The sequence below is a fragment of the Nicotiana tabacum genome, chromosome 3 (genome assembly GCF_000715075.1).
Source record: "Nicotiana tabacum cultivar K326 chromosome 3, ASM71507v2, whole genome shotgun sequence".
In the NCBI taxonomy this organism is placed as follows: Eukaryota; Viridiplantae; Streptophyta; class Magnoliopsida; order Solanales; family Solanaceae; genus Nicotiana; species Nicotiana tabacum.
In genome coordinates, this window is record NC_134082.1 from 201,155,684 (window position 1) to 201,173,427 (window position 17,744).

A 17,744-nucleotide genomic window follows, 5' to 3' on the forward strand; every position below is an offset into this window, starting at 1 on the left:
TTATGGGCAAATGATTCTGCATCTAGTGAAGCATCCGAATTACATGTAGAAATGTTCACTGATTTAAGAATATATGTAACTATTCCTGATGCACGTTGACTAATACATGTAATACCAGCTTTTCTAAACGTGGACCTGATAACTTGCTCTTTCAAGTGGGGATACACGATAGATAAACAATTTTTACCAAAATGGGGGTCAAAAAAGAAGGGAAAAGAAGTCTATTCCTCAATCTACGGTCAACAGAGATACAATCTAATAAGGATCTGAATTATATGTTCAACAGGAAATTGTGTGACCGGAATGACAGCTTGAACAACATCTAGTGACGCACCGATGTAACTACTCTTCAACTAAATTAACTACGCTGTGCTTATCTACAAGGACAACTACACTTTGACTAAATTAACTCTTTGTACTATATTCATCTATACTCTGCAGCTCCCACATAAGGGGTTATCTAGTGAAGCAACCTAAGTCCTAAACCGTGTTACTCAACTACAATGGCAACTCTATGTATATTTCATGCTAACATATGTACTAGGATCTTGAGAAGGATTTGTGGCAATCTTCACAAAAACTTGGCCACGGCTGATGAGCTAGTGTCACTGTACATCAAGTCAACGTTGTCAATTACTGAAATGACTATACACTTGTGATCTTGTGATGAATATACACTAGGATGATCATGGGAATGTAATTTCATGTAGATGCTAATCCCTTTCCACCTCTCTGAAGCGATGAATTCCTTGCTACGTGCTTTCTAATGTCCCTGCATCGTATTTGAAGAAAGCGGAGTTACATCACTTATGAAGCAAGAAATTTGAGGACCAAAAGTTCAGTACTTAACATACATGCAACGAGGAACTAGGCAACTGAAATCCTGACATGTCTGTGAATGCCAATGCAGTAGCGACCAGGTTTTTAAACAAAGTTCGCAACCCCCTGGAACTCTAAGTTTGCACCGATTTGCATGTTGAAAAAGTTTTCTAATTTTGAGGCATCCAGAGTACGAGCACGGATTACTTGGAGTTGCACGGCATTGTGATGCATGCACCAGTACACCCATTAATTTGACCTGCAGCGCCAAATATCTTGTCAGATGAACTGAGCACAGCTGATCAGATTATTTCCATATTACAGTAAAAACTGTTGCACTTTATCCCAACACTTGAGATTCAGAACATATAATTTAAGTAGACCTCCAAAAATTTTAAGAGTAAGGTAAATAAGCAGACACTAAACACCTAAAATCACTTGATAACATGGTAGAACTATCTTGGCAGTTCTGTTTGTGATCATACAAATAAAAGATATAGCAATGCGCACCTGCAACGGTTTTTGCCCCTCGAATTGATCACTTCCAACGCCAGAGTCAGTTTCGGACGAGTGAATCTTCTTGTGGAGATGATACAATATCATCATTGAGGAATGCTTAGCACGACGGAGTGTGTCAAACTGATAGTGATTTTGCTGGCAGAAGCTCAAAAAAGAATGCCTATTCTTGAAAAGATCATTATCTATAATGGTATCTCGGTCCTCAGTATTAGCAGGTATATCGTCCACCACAACCTAGAAAGAGCAATTTTGGAGAAAGGTTTCATGGTCAGAGTGGTAGTGAGGTCAAAGTTATTCAACATGCCATCCAATAAAATAGAGTGAATGTGAGAAGAAAAGATTTATTGTTCCAAAATTCGTGAATTTATTCTCCTATCCCCAACTCTCATTCTATTAATTTCTCGTGTATTAGTCTTCTCTACTTTTCGAACATTTCTTTCAGATCCATTCCACAAAGTGGGTGAAGAATTTTTAAGGAAAAAGAGAGTTCACCTCGGAAAGTAAATGCTTTTCTCCATTAATGGAAGTGTGTGTTTTCTGCTCACCAAAGTTTTCCTTCAAAGCAAGACACCTACAATATGAAGAACATAAAATTTAAATTACAAAATATATGCAATATTAGTATTATAATTCTCACGAAACAACCACCATTTCTAAAACAAAGATACAAGTTCACCGTTATTACAAGTCTGTTTTACTGAGAGGAAGAAAGGTCAAGAGAGCAAATACGATTAGTTAAAGGTAGTGAATTAGACTACTTCGGATGTCATGAGAACCAAGATCAGAGGGGATTGTACTGCTGACAGGAAAATTCCCTTGGTTTTAAGTAATACAAGGTTCATCTAAATTGTGATATAATTGCGCAACTTTGGAGCTAGTAGATTAGCCCATTGAAAAAAGATAAAACTGGACTGTCATAGAAACTGATAGTACATTACATCTCATGAATGAAGATATAACATATTCCATATTTTCATTTTACAATAAAAACATGCTAAAAACATAGGTACAAAGACCTAATATCTCTTTCCATTTTCTTTTCAATGAAAAAAGATTAAACAACATGTACCAAGTCAATAATCAGTCAATGTTTAGAGGAGAATTTCAATTAGCACATACAAAGAAAAGTTCATTCTACACAAGGGTGACTTGCAAATCTGTAGTTATCACTAAATTTTAAACCCATAGCTCCAAAGGCACTAGGCACACTCAATCAATAGATTTACTGTATGATATACTAATATCATGCAGGATAAATCCACAAGGTAAGATACCCCAAAGAACTCTACTTCCAAAGACACCTATTATTGACTGGAAGGGTGTAAAGAGCTGAAAAGGCTCATGCAACTTGTTTAAAAGGAGGTGTAGGGGGCGACGTGAAAGTGGAGAAATTTTTTTATGACTTAAAATCAGATGTTAACCTCCCTTTGTAAGAAAAGGAAGAAGTTTTATCTTCCTTTCTAGTTGTCCTAAGCAGCATAATATTAGTATTAACATATGCCTTAGGAGATGTAAAATATCAATCAGCCCTCATCTTTCCCCGAATTAAACATAGTTTAAAAGAAACCTCTTCAAGGAATAAAGAGACAGTGATGGGGAGAAAGAAAAGAGGTGGAAATATCACCTTGCACATATATGGAAGTTTCTGCACTGGTAACAAAACCATCGACTTCCTGATAATATTGCTTCATGGCAGTTTGTGCACACAACATGCAAGTTTACAATGATGAAATCTTCTTTAACAGGTAAGATAGTTTGTCCCAGCTGTCAATTCAAACAAATAGAAATATTCAAGTTAATAATACGTTCTGCTATTTGAAAGCACCTGTGTTTTTCAGCTGAATGCCAACACACTCAGAGAGATACAAACACACACACGCTCACACATGTATATCACATTTATCTTAGCATGTCTCATCAATCACCTAGTGTGAAAGTTAAGACATTATGTATACCAGGCATAAGGATGTAAAATATAAGTCTAATCTAAAGATAAATTTTCAATTTGTTGTCTACAAATCCAGACAATGAGATCGATTTTATTAACGCCACCACTCATTCTAGATATTAAAAGTTGTGTTTTCTGTAACTGCAAAATTGTAAGATGTTCATCAGATTCTGCAACCATCCCAGATGAAACTTAAGGTTTTTCCTAATGCTCCGTCCCATTTTATGTGATGGTGTTCGACTAGATACGAAATATAAGATGTCAATTTGACTTGTAGATTAGATTTATAGCATTGGGAAAAAATATTAAAGTAATGATTAAAATGTTAGTTCGATAAAGAAATTAAGTAAACCTGAAAATTGTTAAAGTTATACAGAAAAATATTTTCAGTTGAATGGGTAAGCGGAACCTTTCAAACATTTTGGGATGTCCCAAATGGAAAGAGCACCATGTAAATTGAGAATGGAGAGAGTAGTATATAAGTACTTTTCAGAAAAAAAGATATTCTAAAAAAGAAGAAAGTTCATAAAACCTCCATGTGCTTCCTTCTTTCTTTGCATATTCTTGATTGTTCATCTCTTTTTCTTTTTATACTTACTTTTTTCATCTTCTTCAGCCCGATATTTTGTAGTCTTCAACAGTAATAAGAATTAGGTGATGAATCTCTTACCTACTGCAACCTATTTCTTTCTACTAAACTTACTTCGAACTAGTATCAAAAGAAGGGGAAAGTTCTTTCAGGTGAAGTATACAAACTGAGGACATAACTCAATGAAACTACCTTTTGCATCACTAGAATGTCTTTAGTTGCATCAGCAGAAAGATTGTTATGTCCAATTGCTTTTAGCGCCCTCTTTGTCATTAGCTTTTTCACTTTATTTGGTGAATCACCTCTGCTCTCTTTGTCAATATTCCTAATTAAATCTTCTGCGGCACCTGACCAATAGTCTCCGTCAAAATATGGCAAATGAACCGCACTTATCCTGGCATTATTCCTTGCACTCGGAACGAAAAAGTGGTCATATAAATTAGTATAGTTCACCACGATATCCTCTTCAGATGCTTTCCTTAACATTGACCTATACCTGCAGCCCAAAAGACAGAATCCATTCAATTCCAATAAACATACTATACGACTAAAGAGACTTGACCTGTCCAAGTAGTACCCTTGAAACCTCTTTGGTGAGTATTGAAAGCTTGGAGCTAATATTCTCTTAGTAAGTGGAAAAAGATTGATCAGATTAGAAGGAAATTTAAGCAAAAGATGGAGAAAGAGAACAACTTTTACTCGAATGGGAAAAGGTGACTCCCAGTAGAAGTGGGGCTAGGCGCAAGAGAACGCGACGGTGTCAATAAAGCAGTAAAGCACTATCTTGGAAGGGATTGTGGAGTTGGAAGACAATCATAGTAGACAAACTAGTCGAAAGGAGAGTTGGTTTACTCAACAGGTCACAACTTTCTAAGAAGCCACTTTCTGGAGAGACATCAGGAGGGCATATTTGGTTCTGCATGCTATTGGGACAAACTCGAAGAAAAGAGAGTAAGTGGCAAAGCTTCACAATTAAGCCTTCATGCCCCGATACGGAAAGTTTGGAGCTCGTGAAACAAAAGAGCTTTGAAGGAATGAAGAGAACATGCTTCCCTATTTAGAGAGATTTGTTAGATTTTGTACATTTTTGGAGTTGACAGGACATTCCCACTAATATGGATATGCTATGAGCTTCCGGATTAGAAGGGTATCTTCATAAGTCTTACGACGAAATTGACTGGCAGGTTAAATGGCACAGAGAAGAGAATTCATTAGCTTGTTATTTAGTATGAATCAGTGAAATGACAGAATCCATAAAGATCATTCAACAGGCTTTGGAAGGAATTCCAGGAGGGCCTAATGCAACGTTTACAATTAGAAGTTCATGAATGGAATGATTTTGTATATTGTTTTATTAGTTTTAATTTCTCGAACTTCTGAATTGTTGAAGCAAAAACTTTGTGTGCAAGTAGACGAACTTCAAAGCTGGATTTACTTTTTAAAGCCTTGAAAGCAGGTAATCGATATACGTAAGAACTTGTTCCTTTTTGCTATCAAAATTACAAAGAACAATGCCCATATGTTCATGACATATCGAACTAAACCAAAGCATGAGAATGTCGATAAATGCAACAAAATGGGGTCCAGGAATGATGAGAAAAGAGTACTGGAGAGGAGCGACAGAGAGAGACACATACCACCGCCGAAGTTGGTCTGGTTTTGGTATTTTTTGAGATTCTGGATGGCAATACAAGATGTAGTCTTCACTTTTTACAGGTGGGCAAGCCCATATATAGCATGTTGTAAAACCTTGTTTCTTGCAGTAATCCAGGTATCCAATCTGATGTGATAACCAAGAGAAAGCAAATATCTAATTACTCCAGTGATTCAACTGATAAAATTAAGAATCTATATTAACTATAAAAGAAGGGTTCAATTTTGCACTTGCCAGTATTTCATGGTATACAAGCGTACGTAGAGCTTCCCCTTTCACAGTTTCTTTCTCAGGTCTAAAATACTTGATAGAATCAAGATATGATATATAGACACAGCGTTTATTCGGAGGAGCACACTCTGATCCAAACTCCTGGACATACATCCCGAAGAGGCAAACATCTGCTCCTTCGATATTCTGAAACAGTAGAATCACCTATTTGGGCATTATGTCAGATTCAATTCCAAAAAATTATACAGCATTTTCTAAAAGTATGCAGGACAAAAGAAAATGGTGTGGGCCACAAAAAAGTGTCAAGGGGTTTCATACTCCACAAATTCATAAACCAGTAAGTGTTATTGCAAATATCAAGCTAACATAAAACTTTAGTACAATCAGACCAAACAATTTGAATGGTGTTTATAGCTTTGAGAGGGGAACCTTACATTCATATCAAGAAAGAATGCTAAGGTCCACTTTTCTCACCTTTGATTTATACTGGAACTCCATTGGATAATTTTCATTGTGAAAGAGATCCAAAAATTGCTGCTTCACTTTCAACTTTTTGTTAGTGGACAATACCACTCTGACAATTAGATCTGTTGCACCAAGTACCTGACAATAGGTAAATATTAGAAAAGTGCTAGTTTTGTATGTTTTCCACTTCACTTAAGATAGTTAATAATTGAAGTAGCTCGTAAGGATAAAATAACACCTTAATGAATCACTGGACTTGAAAGTTTGTTGGAAACAAACTACATCCAGCCTATTTAAGTGGCTTACCTCATCTGCATCTTGTCCTGACAATTTTGCTCTCTCATCACTCTCTAGCTTGAGGCGCCTGAACAATCTGTGCTCAATGTGATCACTGAGCATAGTCCTTGGAAGATCTTGGGCTCCAAGAGTCGCACGTAAAGGCGCACATAAAGGCACACGCTCTCCTGCTTGTATCTCCTCTAAGCAGCAAAATGGACATATGTACTTTGCTTGTCCTTCTAGATCTTTTTTAGCATTGTAAAGAGCACATATTTGATGCTGCCAGCACTCACATTTATCACATTGTACCCACTACAAATGAACCAATGAGATAAAATTAAACAACAATACAAAATCAAGTACTAACACTTGAAACAGAAAGATATACTAAACTAAACTAACCGATTCTTCATTTTGCTCACTATTTTTTGCCTTTTGAAACTTCTGTTTGCTAATTGATAGTCCTCGGGATGAGACATTATCGCCACGAGACTTCCTAAAGCATCTTGTACAAAAGCAATGTCGTGCGCCAGCTTTGTCCACAGTCCAATAATATACCAAGTTGCGCTTGATACGAGCACAACATGATGAGCAATATATAGGTACAGGGACAAAAACAAACCTATCCGTGCCACATAACTGGCATATATTCTCATTGACAGAATGTAGTATCATATTTCCAGTTGATCCCTACACAAAAATGTAAGAGAAAACCGGTTATCAAGCTAACTACAAGCCAATCTAAGTACATGAAGTGCCTTCACAGAAACACTCGCATATACCTTGATCAAATGCATGAACCAGTAAGTTTCAAAAGCACTAATTATGTTTCTGCAAGCTCCAAAAAGTGTGTAATTTTTTAAATCCCCTTCCCCCAAACTGACCAAATAGTAGCAGTATCCCTATTTCTAAATCTTTTCTATCTTCAAAGATATTTGTCTCGCTAAGGAAGACTTCTCATTAATTTAATAGGATATAATCAAAACCAGAACAAATTTTCATTGTATGGTTTGCATTTAATAAGAAATGCCTTTAGGTTATGCTCCTTTCACTTAGCTAACTCTGCACTATGTGCAAGTGCAAGTTTGGAAAATTACAGTCCGATGAAGTTTGTGAAATCACTTAAGTATAAACGTGAGACCCTGCTATCTAACCTTCTTGATATATCTCTATCATTCTGCTTTACCATTTAACATAAACAATAGTAATAGGTACTCCTAATTCATTACTGATACCTTATAAGTTATAACAGGCACAATAAGAGCAACAGGTATGAAAGAGAACAAGCCATTATACATAAATTGTACCATTAAATATCAACTCAAATTAACAAGCAGAAGAAAATTCTAAAATTTTCTACCCAACAGTCAAGACCAGCTCAAACTATAACCTAGGATTTTATTGCTCAAAGCATTCCTTCATTTGATCTAGAGAAAAAACACTGAACAAATATGGAGGTCAGGTTATATTTCGTACCTGATTATACTGACTGAGGCTGTAGATATGATTCTTCAACTGCTCAACCGTGAAAAAGTCCGTCAATGAAACACTCAGCCTCTTGGAGTCTTCTGTACTTGACCTCATTCCCATCTGGCAATTAACTTTCGGTTCAATCAAATCACTTCGTGTTGCTGAAGTGGTCTGGTTATACTTAGATGTTTGTTGTATCTCCTCTCGTTGATCATTAGAGTGCTCTACAGGAAGAAAAGACGACCCATCTAAGCTCATTTTGGGAGAATTGTCAATCTCACTATTTTCAGTTCCACTAGTGCATGTATGCTCTATCTTCTGCAGTTCAGAGTCATTGCTGAGCTCTGTAGAGGAAAAATAATAACCATTGTCAACCCGCAACATGTCGATGCTGGGAAGATTACAAGATCCACCAGCTATATTCAGATCCTTCACACAGCTTGCGATTTTGTTACTGATATTTGTCTTATTCCTTTTGCTGCAAGTAGGACCTTCAGAGTACTGCCCTAACGATAAATGTCCAGCAATAGGCGACTGCTGATTGCCAGAACTAGCATCAGCATTGAAAGGCCCAAAATGAAGCACAGGGAGATTTTCCACCCTCTTTCGCTTTGATGGAGGTAAAGTAGCTTCATTGATATAAGAGCTATAGCCATTACATTCCTCATCAAAGCCAGATCCATTTGAAGAACCATTGTGGAGTTGATGAAAATCTCGTTGCTGAATACTAGGTGATTGCTCTGGGAAAAGCTGGAATACATTGGGTAAACTTGACCTTTGTCTTGATAAATTACTTATAGAAGCATCTTGCTCCACCAAGCACCCATGTGATCTCGGATTAGGCAGCTGATAAGATATTGCAGTTGGCAAAGTGTTGTCTTCAGAAAACGACTTGATGTCCGGTTCTGAAGTCCAACGATTCAGATGAGACAAACTTTGTCCATGTGATGCAGGAACATTCTCATGATAAATATTCTGATTACTTTCCAAATATCCTCCATAGTTTCCGAGATTGCATTCAACTGACCAAATCAAGCAAAAAAGCAAGTGTTAATAAGTGACTATGCAAGAAAGGAAAAGAAATAGTAGAAGTCATAGAGAATTTAAGATTAAATCTATGAACTAGAGCACATCACTGAATTACAAGGCGGATTCGACTCAACATAGTGCGCTCACAAGCGACCTGATCTAACTAACTAGAATTTGATTCAGCTTGGTATTTCCCTGGATCAAACTGAGCTTAAACCATGCTTGAGAAGAGAGTTCAAGCTGCACCCAGCCCCAACAATACTTCAGTTTTTCTTTCAAATTTTTAATATTACAAGTGCTATAACAATTAGTCAACACCTATGCTCTTAGGGGTCGTTTGGTTTGAATACAGGTTATGCTGGGATTAATTATCCTGGTATTGTTTTTTATCCACTATTTGGTATGTTGTATTAAAAATGACAATTGCATAATTTCTAAGAAGGTATAAGTTATCCCGGCACTAATTATCCCACCCCCTACAAGGTATAAGTTATCCCGGTTCTAATTTAATCCCGGGATAACTTATCCCAGGTTTGCTAACCAAACAAAGTATTAAAGTGGTATTAAATTTTAATCCCAACACTATTTCTACTTATACCTCATACCAAACGACCCCTTAAAGTACTAAATTTCCATTGCAAATGAAAACGTTTGCACCTGTATTTCTCCATTTTCTTGGCTTCTTGAGTATAAAGATTGGTAACGAAGGATAGAAAATTGTCATCTTGCAACCTCAACTTCTACTTGGCTTACAGTTCTAGGTGTCATGGTTTGCAGGTAAAAGATGATAAACACATGCAACTACCTCTAACAACCAATACCGTTCTGGGATTTCTCCCAAAAAATTACTCCCTCCGTCCCATTTTATGTGGCATCATTTGACCTGGCAGAGCTATTAAAGTGAGGGCTGACAATTTATTGGATTATAATTAAAGTAGGTCCAAAGTTGAAGATAAAGTTATAACTGATAAATGATAGAATTTTTTATAAGTAATAGCTGATAAATATTAACTTTCAATGGTATAAAATGGTCTAATCTAAAGAACTTAACCTTTTGACAAAGACGAAGTTTTGATAGTATGAAAAGTGGGTTCTAAATATATCTTTTTCAGTGACGATATATCGAAAGATACTGAAGAGTGTAGAGATTGGAAAGCGGAAAAAAGTAAATGGAAAAGAAGGCAGTAACACTAAGAGAATGAGAAAAGCAACAAAAGGGTATAGACCTTTCAGAAAATGATAAATTCAAGGGGTTACCACCGCAACCATTTATCCATATTAGCAATTTCTAAAAGAAGATTTAGGAATTAATACATTCCAAGAGTTGATCATAAGAAATAGAAAATCTTACCCCCATCAGAATACTGAGGCTTAATTGAACTTTTCGATATTGATTCAGAGATACTCAGCAAACTGCTATCTGAATACATTAGCCCATCTTCATAAGGCTCCTTATTGGCATTCCATTCTACATCAGAGGATACAGTAACAGATGAGAACGGTTCAGGAGAATCAACAATCTCTTCGGGAACATGTGACACACTGACTGGAGACTTATTAGCTGAGGATCCTGTATTAAAAGTAATACTTTAGAATTTAAAGCTGCTTGGAGTTTCAAAACCACAAAAGTTGTCAAAAACTCACCTGTTTGGAGCATGCTGTAATTCATGCAAGAAGCCGCTGAGAGATCATGCTGTGCAGATTGCAAATTTGAGCTGCAAAGAAGAGGTGGATCACCCAGGTCTATTGTATGGGAAATGGGTGTCAAATTGGACGAAAGAAAATCCTCTGCTTCATCCTGCCATGCTTGTGGATAATAAGCTTCTTGCTGGATTAGGTTTTGATATTCACGTGAAAGTATCTCCTTCCACACATGATCCTGCTGTTCTAACTCAAAACAATGAGCTCATGTCTATAAAGCAGTTCTCAGACTAAAAATTAAACATCAGTCAACCAACGAAAGTGAACTCTTAGCTGGCTAATGGAAAATTCATTCAGAAAGCATTGGAATATGAACAGATCCTCATTTAAATTTTTTTATAAAAAAATACCAACTTAAGAATCATGTGACAAGGGAATTTGACATTCTTCTCGGGCTAAAATATAAATAACGACCAAAGAAACAGACCTTACAAACAACATCTACTGAAGGCTGATTTGTCAAGTCAGCTAAATTGTTGGCCATCTGCTTGCCCATGTCCAAATTCTTTTTCCACATAAAACTCTTGCTGCAAAAGAAAATCGTGTTCCAAATGTCAGAAAATTAAGCAAGCATATCATTCAGATAAAATCGTACGTCCAAGTTTTGACAACTCTATCCCTGGAAGACATAAAAATATTTAGAACTTACATTCTATTTCCAATAAATCCATTCACAGGAGCCCTGCTTCGATCGTTGGTCCACGCGACCTGATCATCATCTTGCTTCTCACAGGAATGTTGTCGTGAACCAGTGTTACTAAGCCGCAGGATATCTGATGCTTCCTGGAACAAGTAGGTTCCTCCAGAATTAGATGGTATCCAAACGTTGACTCCGTTCAAATTCATCTCGCTTTCTACACATTCCTCCTGCAATGAAAATTGAAAAGCCAACAAAATTTAGGGGCTTCTACACGTACTAGCTGACACAAATGTGTTTCTAGTTACTTGCAGAAGTGATACGGACACTCATGCGAGTTAAAAAAATTTGGTTCAGATGCTGTGGCAACAGCAGATTCAAGAAAGAAAGAGATCTCCTCAACAGTTCTTTTTTGTAGAGCATTATTCCATAAAACTATAATATACATATAAATACATATACAGGAGCATATTTACTTGGCAAATTATGATGCACGTGCACCCATGGTCTCTCCGCCAAACTAGGTATGCTATGTACATATTTTTCTAGAATTGATCTAATATTATTTGCTGGTGCCCGTGCTCCAAAGAGGTTGAATGGTGCATTTAGTTGAATGTTAAGTTATTTACCCAAAGTAACAAGGATCAATTCCCACTTAATACTTTTTTTCCTCCTTTCCTTAATGGTGCGCGCGCGCGCGCACAGACACATATATTCATTCTTCTTTTTCGTTTAGGGTTGGAGAAGGGGAAGGCAAGCTTGTTTTCATTGGCGAACATCCTATATATGGTTTTCATTGGAAGTACCCTCTCTTGTTTAAATAGTCATCCCCTCACCACCCTGAGAAAGGGGGTTGTGGCAATCACTCGAAATTTCTTCGATAACTATGGTGAGATTGCCTAAAACAGTGTCCATCAAATAAAAGATTCATGGACTAACAAAGACTAATTGTTACAAAAAGAGAGTAATTACACGTAGAACTTACCAACTAACTTCAATGTTATTTATCGACACAACTTGAGCAGTGCAAGTAATTAGTAGCATCCATTACATTATACAACAAATTGCCAAGATAAGTTATTCAAGCAAAAGAGAGATTAAAAAGGCAGAAAACCGCCTTTCAAAAAAATCACAAAGTCTGATCAACGTTGCATGCCACTGCATAATCCAACAAAGGTCTTTGTAATTAGTTGACTCTTACTACTCACATGCAAATAATTCTACCATCAAAATTCAAGCTATTAACACATGTGAAGCAAATAAGAACGTAAATTGACATATAAAGTTACCGAAGAAACTATGATATCCAAACACAGCATTAGAATTTAATTCACAAAAATTAGTGCTTTACCATCATAATTGTTACAGGTTGGATAAGGTTTTTGGTATTAATTAGAGAGACGGAAAATATATAGAATGAAAGAGGAACTTACAATTTGATTCCTTTGTAGAAAAAAAGAAGGTTTGTTCGCGGTAGATAAAAGGGAGGGTAATAGCGCGGCAAGGAGTATTGGCAAGAATTTGAGGCCGAAACGGATACGGATTCGAATTTGGGTAGTATTCGGATTTCAGTTATTTAGCTGAGGCCACTATTTATTTCGTACCCTATTTTAGAAGCTTTGCAAATATAACACCTTCGCGTCACAACAGGAAGAATGGAAAAAGAATTAACTCAAATAGCTGTCCACCCAACCACTTTAATTAAAAATAACCGGTGAAGGTATAATATATGCATAATTTATGTATTATATATGTGTAATTGTGTATAATCCATGTGTATAGCTAGAAAACGTATGCAATGTATATGGCCGGCTATTTATGTAAAGAACCCAAAGTTTGATCATAATCTTTTTTATAAGGAATTTTTACCTCCTATAGCAAAGTTTAACACCCTATTTAATTAAAATAAATACCATTTAAATAATTTATATTTTATAGATACCTTTTATGATTTATAGCAAAATTTCTAATTTTGGTTATCTCCTACACTTAAGCCACTAAAGATGCTATGTACCCTATTTCTCTCTCCATTCTCAGATTTTTCTCTCATAGTTATTGTTTTTCATACAACTTCTCAATACACGTTCATCCTCTCTCTATTTTGATACAATCTATTTTCTTTCCAATTCCCTGTAAACACGCTCAAAACCAGAGAATCCTTCTCACCCACACCGCCTTCCTCCTTCCCCAATCTCGGCGTAAACCCTAATCTCCTCTAGATTTTACTCATTTGTTTCTATAATTAGTGTGGTAAGTATTTATTTATTTTTAATTTTCGCTATTTTTGCTTATTCTCAACATCTCTACTCACCAAATTTTCTCTAATCAACAGTATCCAAGCGTATTCTCACAATGTCTGAGAATACACCCCGCAAGTTGATTACTAGAGGTATACCCACTAAAATTCTCACTTTCGATGGGCCCTCTTCTCCTTGCAAATCACTCAAAGGGAAGTGGATGCAGGTTTAGCCAAAAATATGGCATTGGAGAAGAGAATAAAATCTCGACATGACAATTTCAAAGAAACCCAAGTCGAGAAATCATTGAAGGAAACAAGACTTCCCATTGTGGAAAAGAGGAAAAAATATATTTCTGAAGCTTATTTGTCAAGGGGAAGGAGGTTGAAGCAAGTAAAAGCTCGGATACACTAGAAGAAAAAGTAATTTCTGATGTATTCATCTGTATTATTGATGTATTCACCTGTATTTATATGTATAAACCTGTTGAATTCTCTGTTCAAAAAGGATATTCAATGTATTTTTGTACTTATAGAAATCGATGTTACAGATATCTATATGTATTCTGATGTATTCTTGTAGTTATATTTATAAGGATTTTCAAAGTTTCCATCACTGTTTTATTCTAATTGCAATGTTTTTATTTGTTGTATGCGTATGTATTATATTAGTATATATATTTCTATCACTCATATCTTACTCCAGTTTATTTTTTCAGTCTGTATTTAGTTGTATTCATGTCAATTGTACTATGAAATATGTGTTGTATTCAGTTGTATTTATATGTATTTATTCTTGTTAAATGTAGGGAATTAAGCTGTTTGTGAAAAAACAGCCTATATTTGCATCGCATATTAGTGTATATACTAACACTGACATAGTCTCCGAGCTAAACGAAAATCTTACTCCAGAGTAGTACAAACAACTGGGTGATACTTGTTTTGGAAATTTCCTTCAAATGAAACGTTGTGAAGGCACACATTAACTCTTCAGATGCTTCATGTCTCTCCAGTTAGAAGGAAGTACTGACAATGTATTTACAATACACATCAATGGTACTTCATTATCTTTCTCAATAAGGGAGTTTGCGCTTGTGACTGGCCTCAAATGTGTTGGTAACCCTGCTGACTTTGAGTTCAATGAAAAAGTTCCTAACTGGATTATTGAGACTTACTTTGGAGGTGCCAATCTTGTCAAAAAGAAAGATTTGATGGAATGCTTTGCTGACAAGAATTGGTGTCATGACAACGATGGGGATGCCTTGAAGATAGTTGTGTTGTATTTCATACACACCTTCATTTTTTCATCCGAGAAAAACAGCACAACCATCCCAAGGATATATTTTGACTTCTTAGAGAGTGGGCGCTATTCTGAATATCCATGGGGTTTAAAAGCATTTGAAAGCCTGACAAAATTTATTAGCAAGAAGATGGATGCTCAGAAGAAGTACTACAGGATAGCTAGGATGCCCCTAGCTATGCAAGTGTGGTTTTATGAGTGTTGTTCAAATGTTGATCCCAAAATTGCACTCAGAGTTGATAACGTGATCCCCATAATACTCAATTAGAGAACCACCGGAAATCAGCCAAACTTTGCTTATCTGATGAATGGCATGTTCAATAACAAGGGAAACATGGTAATTTACAATTTGTATCGTGTGTAGTTTACATTTTACTAATCATTAATGCTGCATACATTTGCATACAGTTATTGTTGCATACAGCTGAATACAGTTGATGCTACCTTCATTATTACTGCTGCATACAGTTGCATATAACTTACTAATCATTATTGTTGCCTTCATTTGAACACAAATTACAATTTGAATCCAGATTTGCATACATCCATTGTAGTAAGACTTTGATTGTATTTCGTTTTTCATATTGTTTACAAGGACATCCATCCAACCGATATAGAGCTTGCCATTATTTAGATTCCTCCAGTAGGCGTTGCTGTTGAGAATAGTCCTACTCATTCAGACAAGTCGGCAGAGGATTCAGATGACTTTTCTCCTACACACGATCTTCAGTGTAAGAAGAAACATGTTGCAAGTGTTGATCCATCTTCACCACCGCTCCATAAAAAGTGCAAGGAACAGATTATTCATCCCTCAAATACAGAGAATCAATTCAAGATTCCTCCTGCTGGTGTATCTGAAATTGCGCAAACCTCACAATCAGCTAGCAGATTCCAAAAATGATGAAGTATCTTCTTTGAGGAAAAACCTAAATTCATTCAAAGAATACGTGAGTTTTTTATCCACACATTACACATTACAGTTTAGTGCTTAACATTCGTATATTTTTGGCGCACTTTTCTAATTATTTCTGTCTTGCTAAGGTTGTGGGTGAGTTCAAGTCTCTGAGATCATTGATCAATGATAAATTTAAGATGTTTTCTGACCATCTTCAAGACAATCAGCAAAAAGAAAGCTTACACCAGAGAAAGAAAACCACAGGAAGACGTGATGATGGTATTGAAATGTCATATGATGCCAACTTGCAAGATATTTGAAAAGGTCACAAACAGACTGATACAGTTGTTGGGATAATGTTGAGGTTTAACATCTTTAGCATATGTTTATATCTCCTGTTTGCAATTATTCGGATTAATCATATATAAAACAATTTTGTAACATTGTGAAATACAAGTATATACAAAATAATTCAGTATTTTTAATTATCTTAATCCTATATGCATTTGTATTTTTCTGACTTTATTTCTACATAATTATTGTGATCTTCGCATGGTGTATCTAGATATATTCATATATATTATAACATGATACTTGTATACATTTAAGCTGTATTTTACTGTATTCAGATGTATTTTAAATGGCATCATTATTATTAAATAATTGCTATATTTTACTGTATTTAGATGTATTTTAAAAGTTCTCAGTAATTGTAACTAACAGATGTATATCAGTACTATGTATTTAATTGCCTCATTAGTCTTGAATAACAACATGTATTTATATGTTTTTCAGATGTATTTTAACATCACTATATAGTTGTAAATTAAAGATGTATTTAACTGAATCTGTATGATGTATTTAATCGCCTCATTATTTTTGAATAACTGTTGTATTTAATTGTATTCAGCTGTATTTTAATGTATTCATATGTATTATTCTTGAATCTGTGTGATGTATTTAACTGTGTTTTCACTTATCATATTTAGTTTCTATATTGTATATGTATTTAACTGTATTCATACAGTCAGTTACTACACTAACAATGATGCATACGTCTAACAGAATACAGTGGTTAATGCTCTTTGTGTGGAGGGGAATACTACATCAGAGGTGTCGTGCAACATACCACCTATAGGCCAAGAGGGTGTATCTACAGATTACTGTGTATCTCAATTTGAGCTGGACGACAAGTTTCTTCCCAGTCAAATTCCAGAAACTAGAATTGTGATACACAATAGTGCAAAAAAAGTTGAATCAACCCCAGTACCATCTCATAGGAACCGGCGACCAAGTAGATGGTATTCTATGCCTTACGAGTCTAACTTCGACTCCGCAGGTTAGTGTTTTATAATTAAAAGTCTTTATTCATGAATTCAATGAACAACTGGTACCTCAGTAAAGTTGACCCCTATTTTTGAAAAAAGACACCCCTTTGAGGATGATTCAATAACTGGGCCACATCCTACATTAGTCATTCAGGAATACGACAAATGGGTTCGTGATGATCTTCTCGCTAGACATGAACAGAAGTGAGTTTTTCCCCCGTATGTCTATTACGTATTTATATTTTTAAAAATGGATATAATGTTTTTTATATCATACTTGTAGAAGTAATTTGGAAGACCATTACAAGAAGAACAAGTCAACACTTCATATACCATTGGATTTTGGAGTTGATCAAGTAAATTCAAAAAATTGGTTTTACCTTCTATCGTTTGACGGTAAACTATGGGATGACAATGTAAGTTTTACCCTTTCGAACTCCACTGTAATTCATTTCTTTAGTATTGGTTTGTCTAATTGTATAATTCACAAATTGAGCTCACACAAATTTGTCTTACATTACTTTTATGTATTCAATTATACTCAGATGTATCTTTTACATTTGCTGTATTTAGTTGTATTCTGATCTATTTTAACATTACTCGGTAGTTGTAAATAACAAATGTATTTAACTGAATCTGTATGA

The 17,744-nt window shown here is 35.6% G+C and overlaps 1 protein-coding gene across 1 annotated transcript; it reads right to left on the minus strand.

The window, feature by feature from the left end:
• Positions 1–195: 195 nt before the first annotated feature.
• LOC107766476 (histone acetyltransferase HAC12) lies at positions 196–12,869 on the minus strand. Its single transcript, XM_016585255.2, has 17 exons — positions 12,775–12,869; positions 11,354–11,571; positions 11,132–11,231; positions 10,648–10,885; positions 10,355–10,573; positions 7,981–8,996; positions 6,907–7,194; positions 6,532–6,816; positions 6,235–6,363; positions 5,764–5,964; positions 5,513–5,655; positions 4,068–4,371; positions 2,963–3,102; positions 1,831–1,909; positions 1,330–1,572; positions 855–1,078; positions 196–772 (listed from the first exon to the last, which is right to left on the minus strand). The coding sequence occupies exons 2-17, from the start codon at positions 11,548–11,550 to the stop codon at positions 703–705; spliced, it is 3,876 nt and encodes a 1,291-aa protein (XP_016440741.1). The 5' UTR covers positions 11,551–11,571; positions 12,775–12,869; the 3' UTR covers positions 196–702.
• Between the last annotated feature and the right edge of the window lie 4,875 nt (positions 12,870–17,744).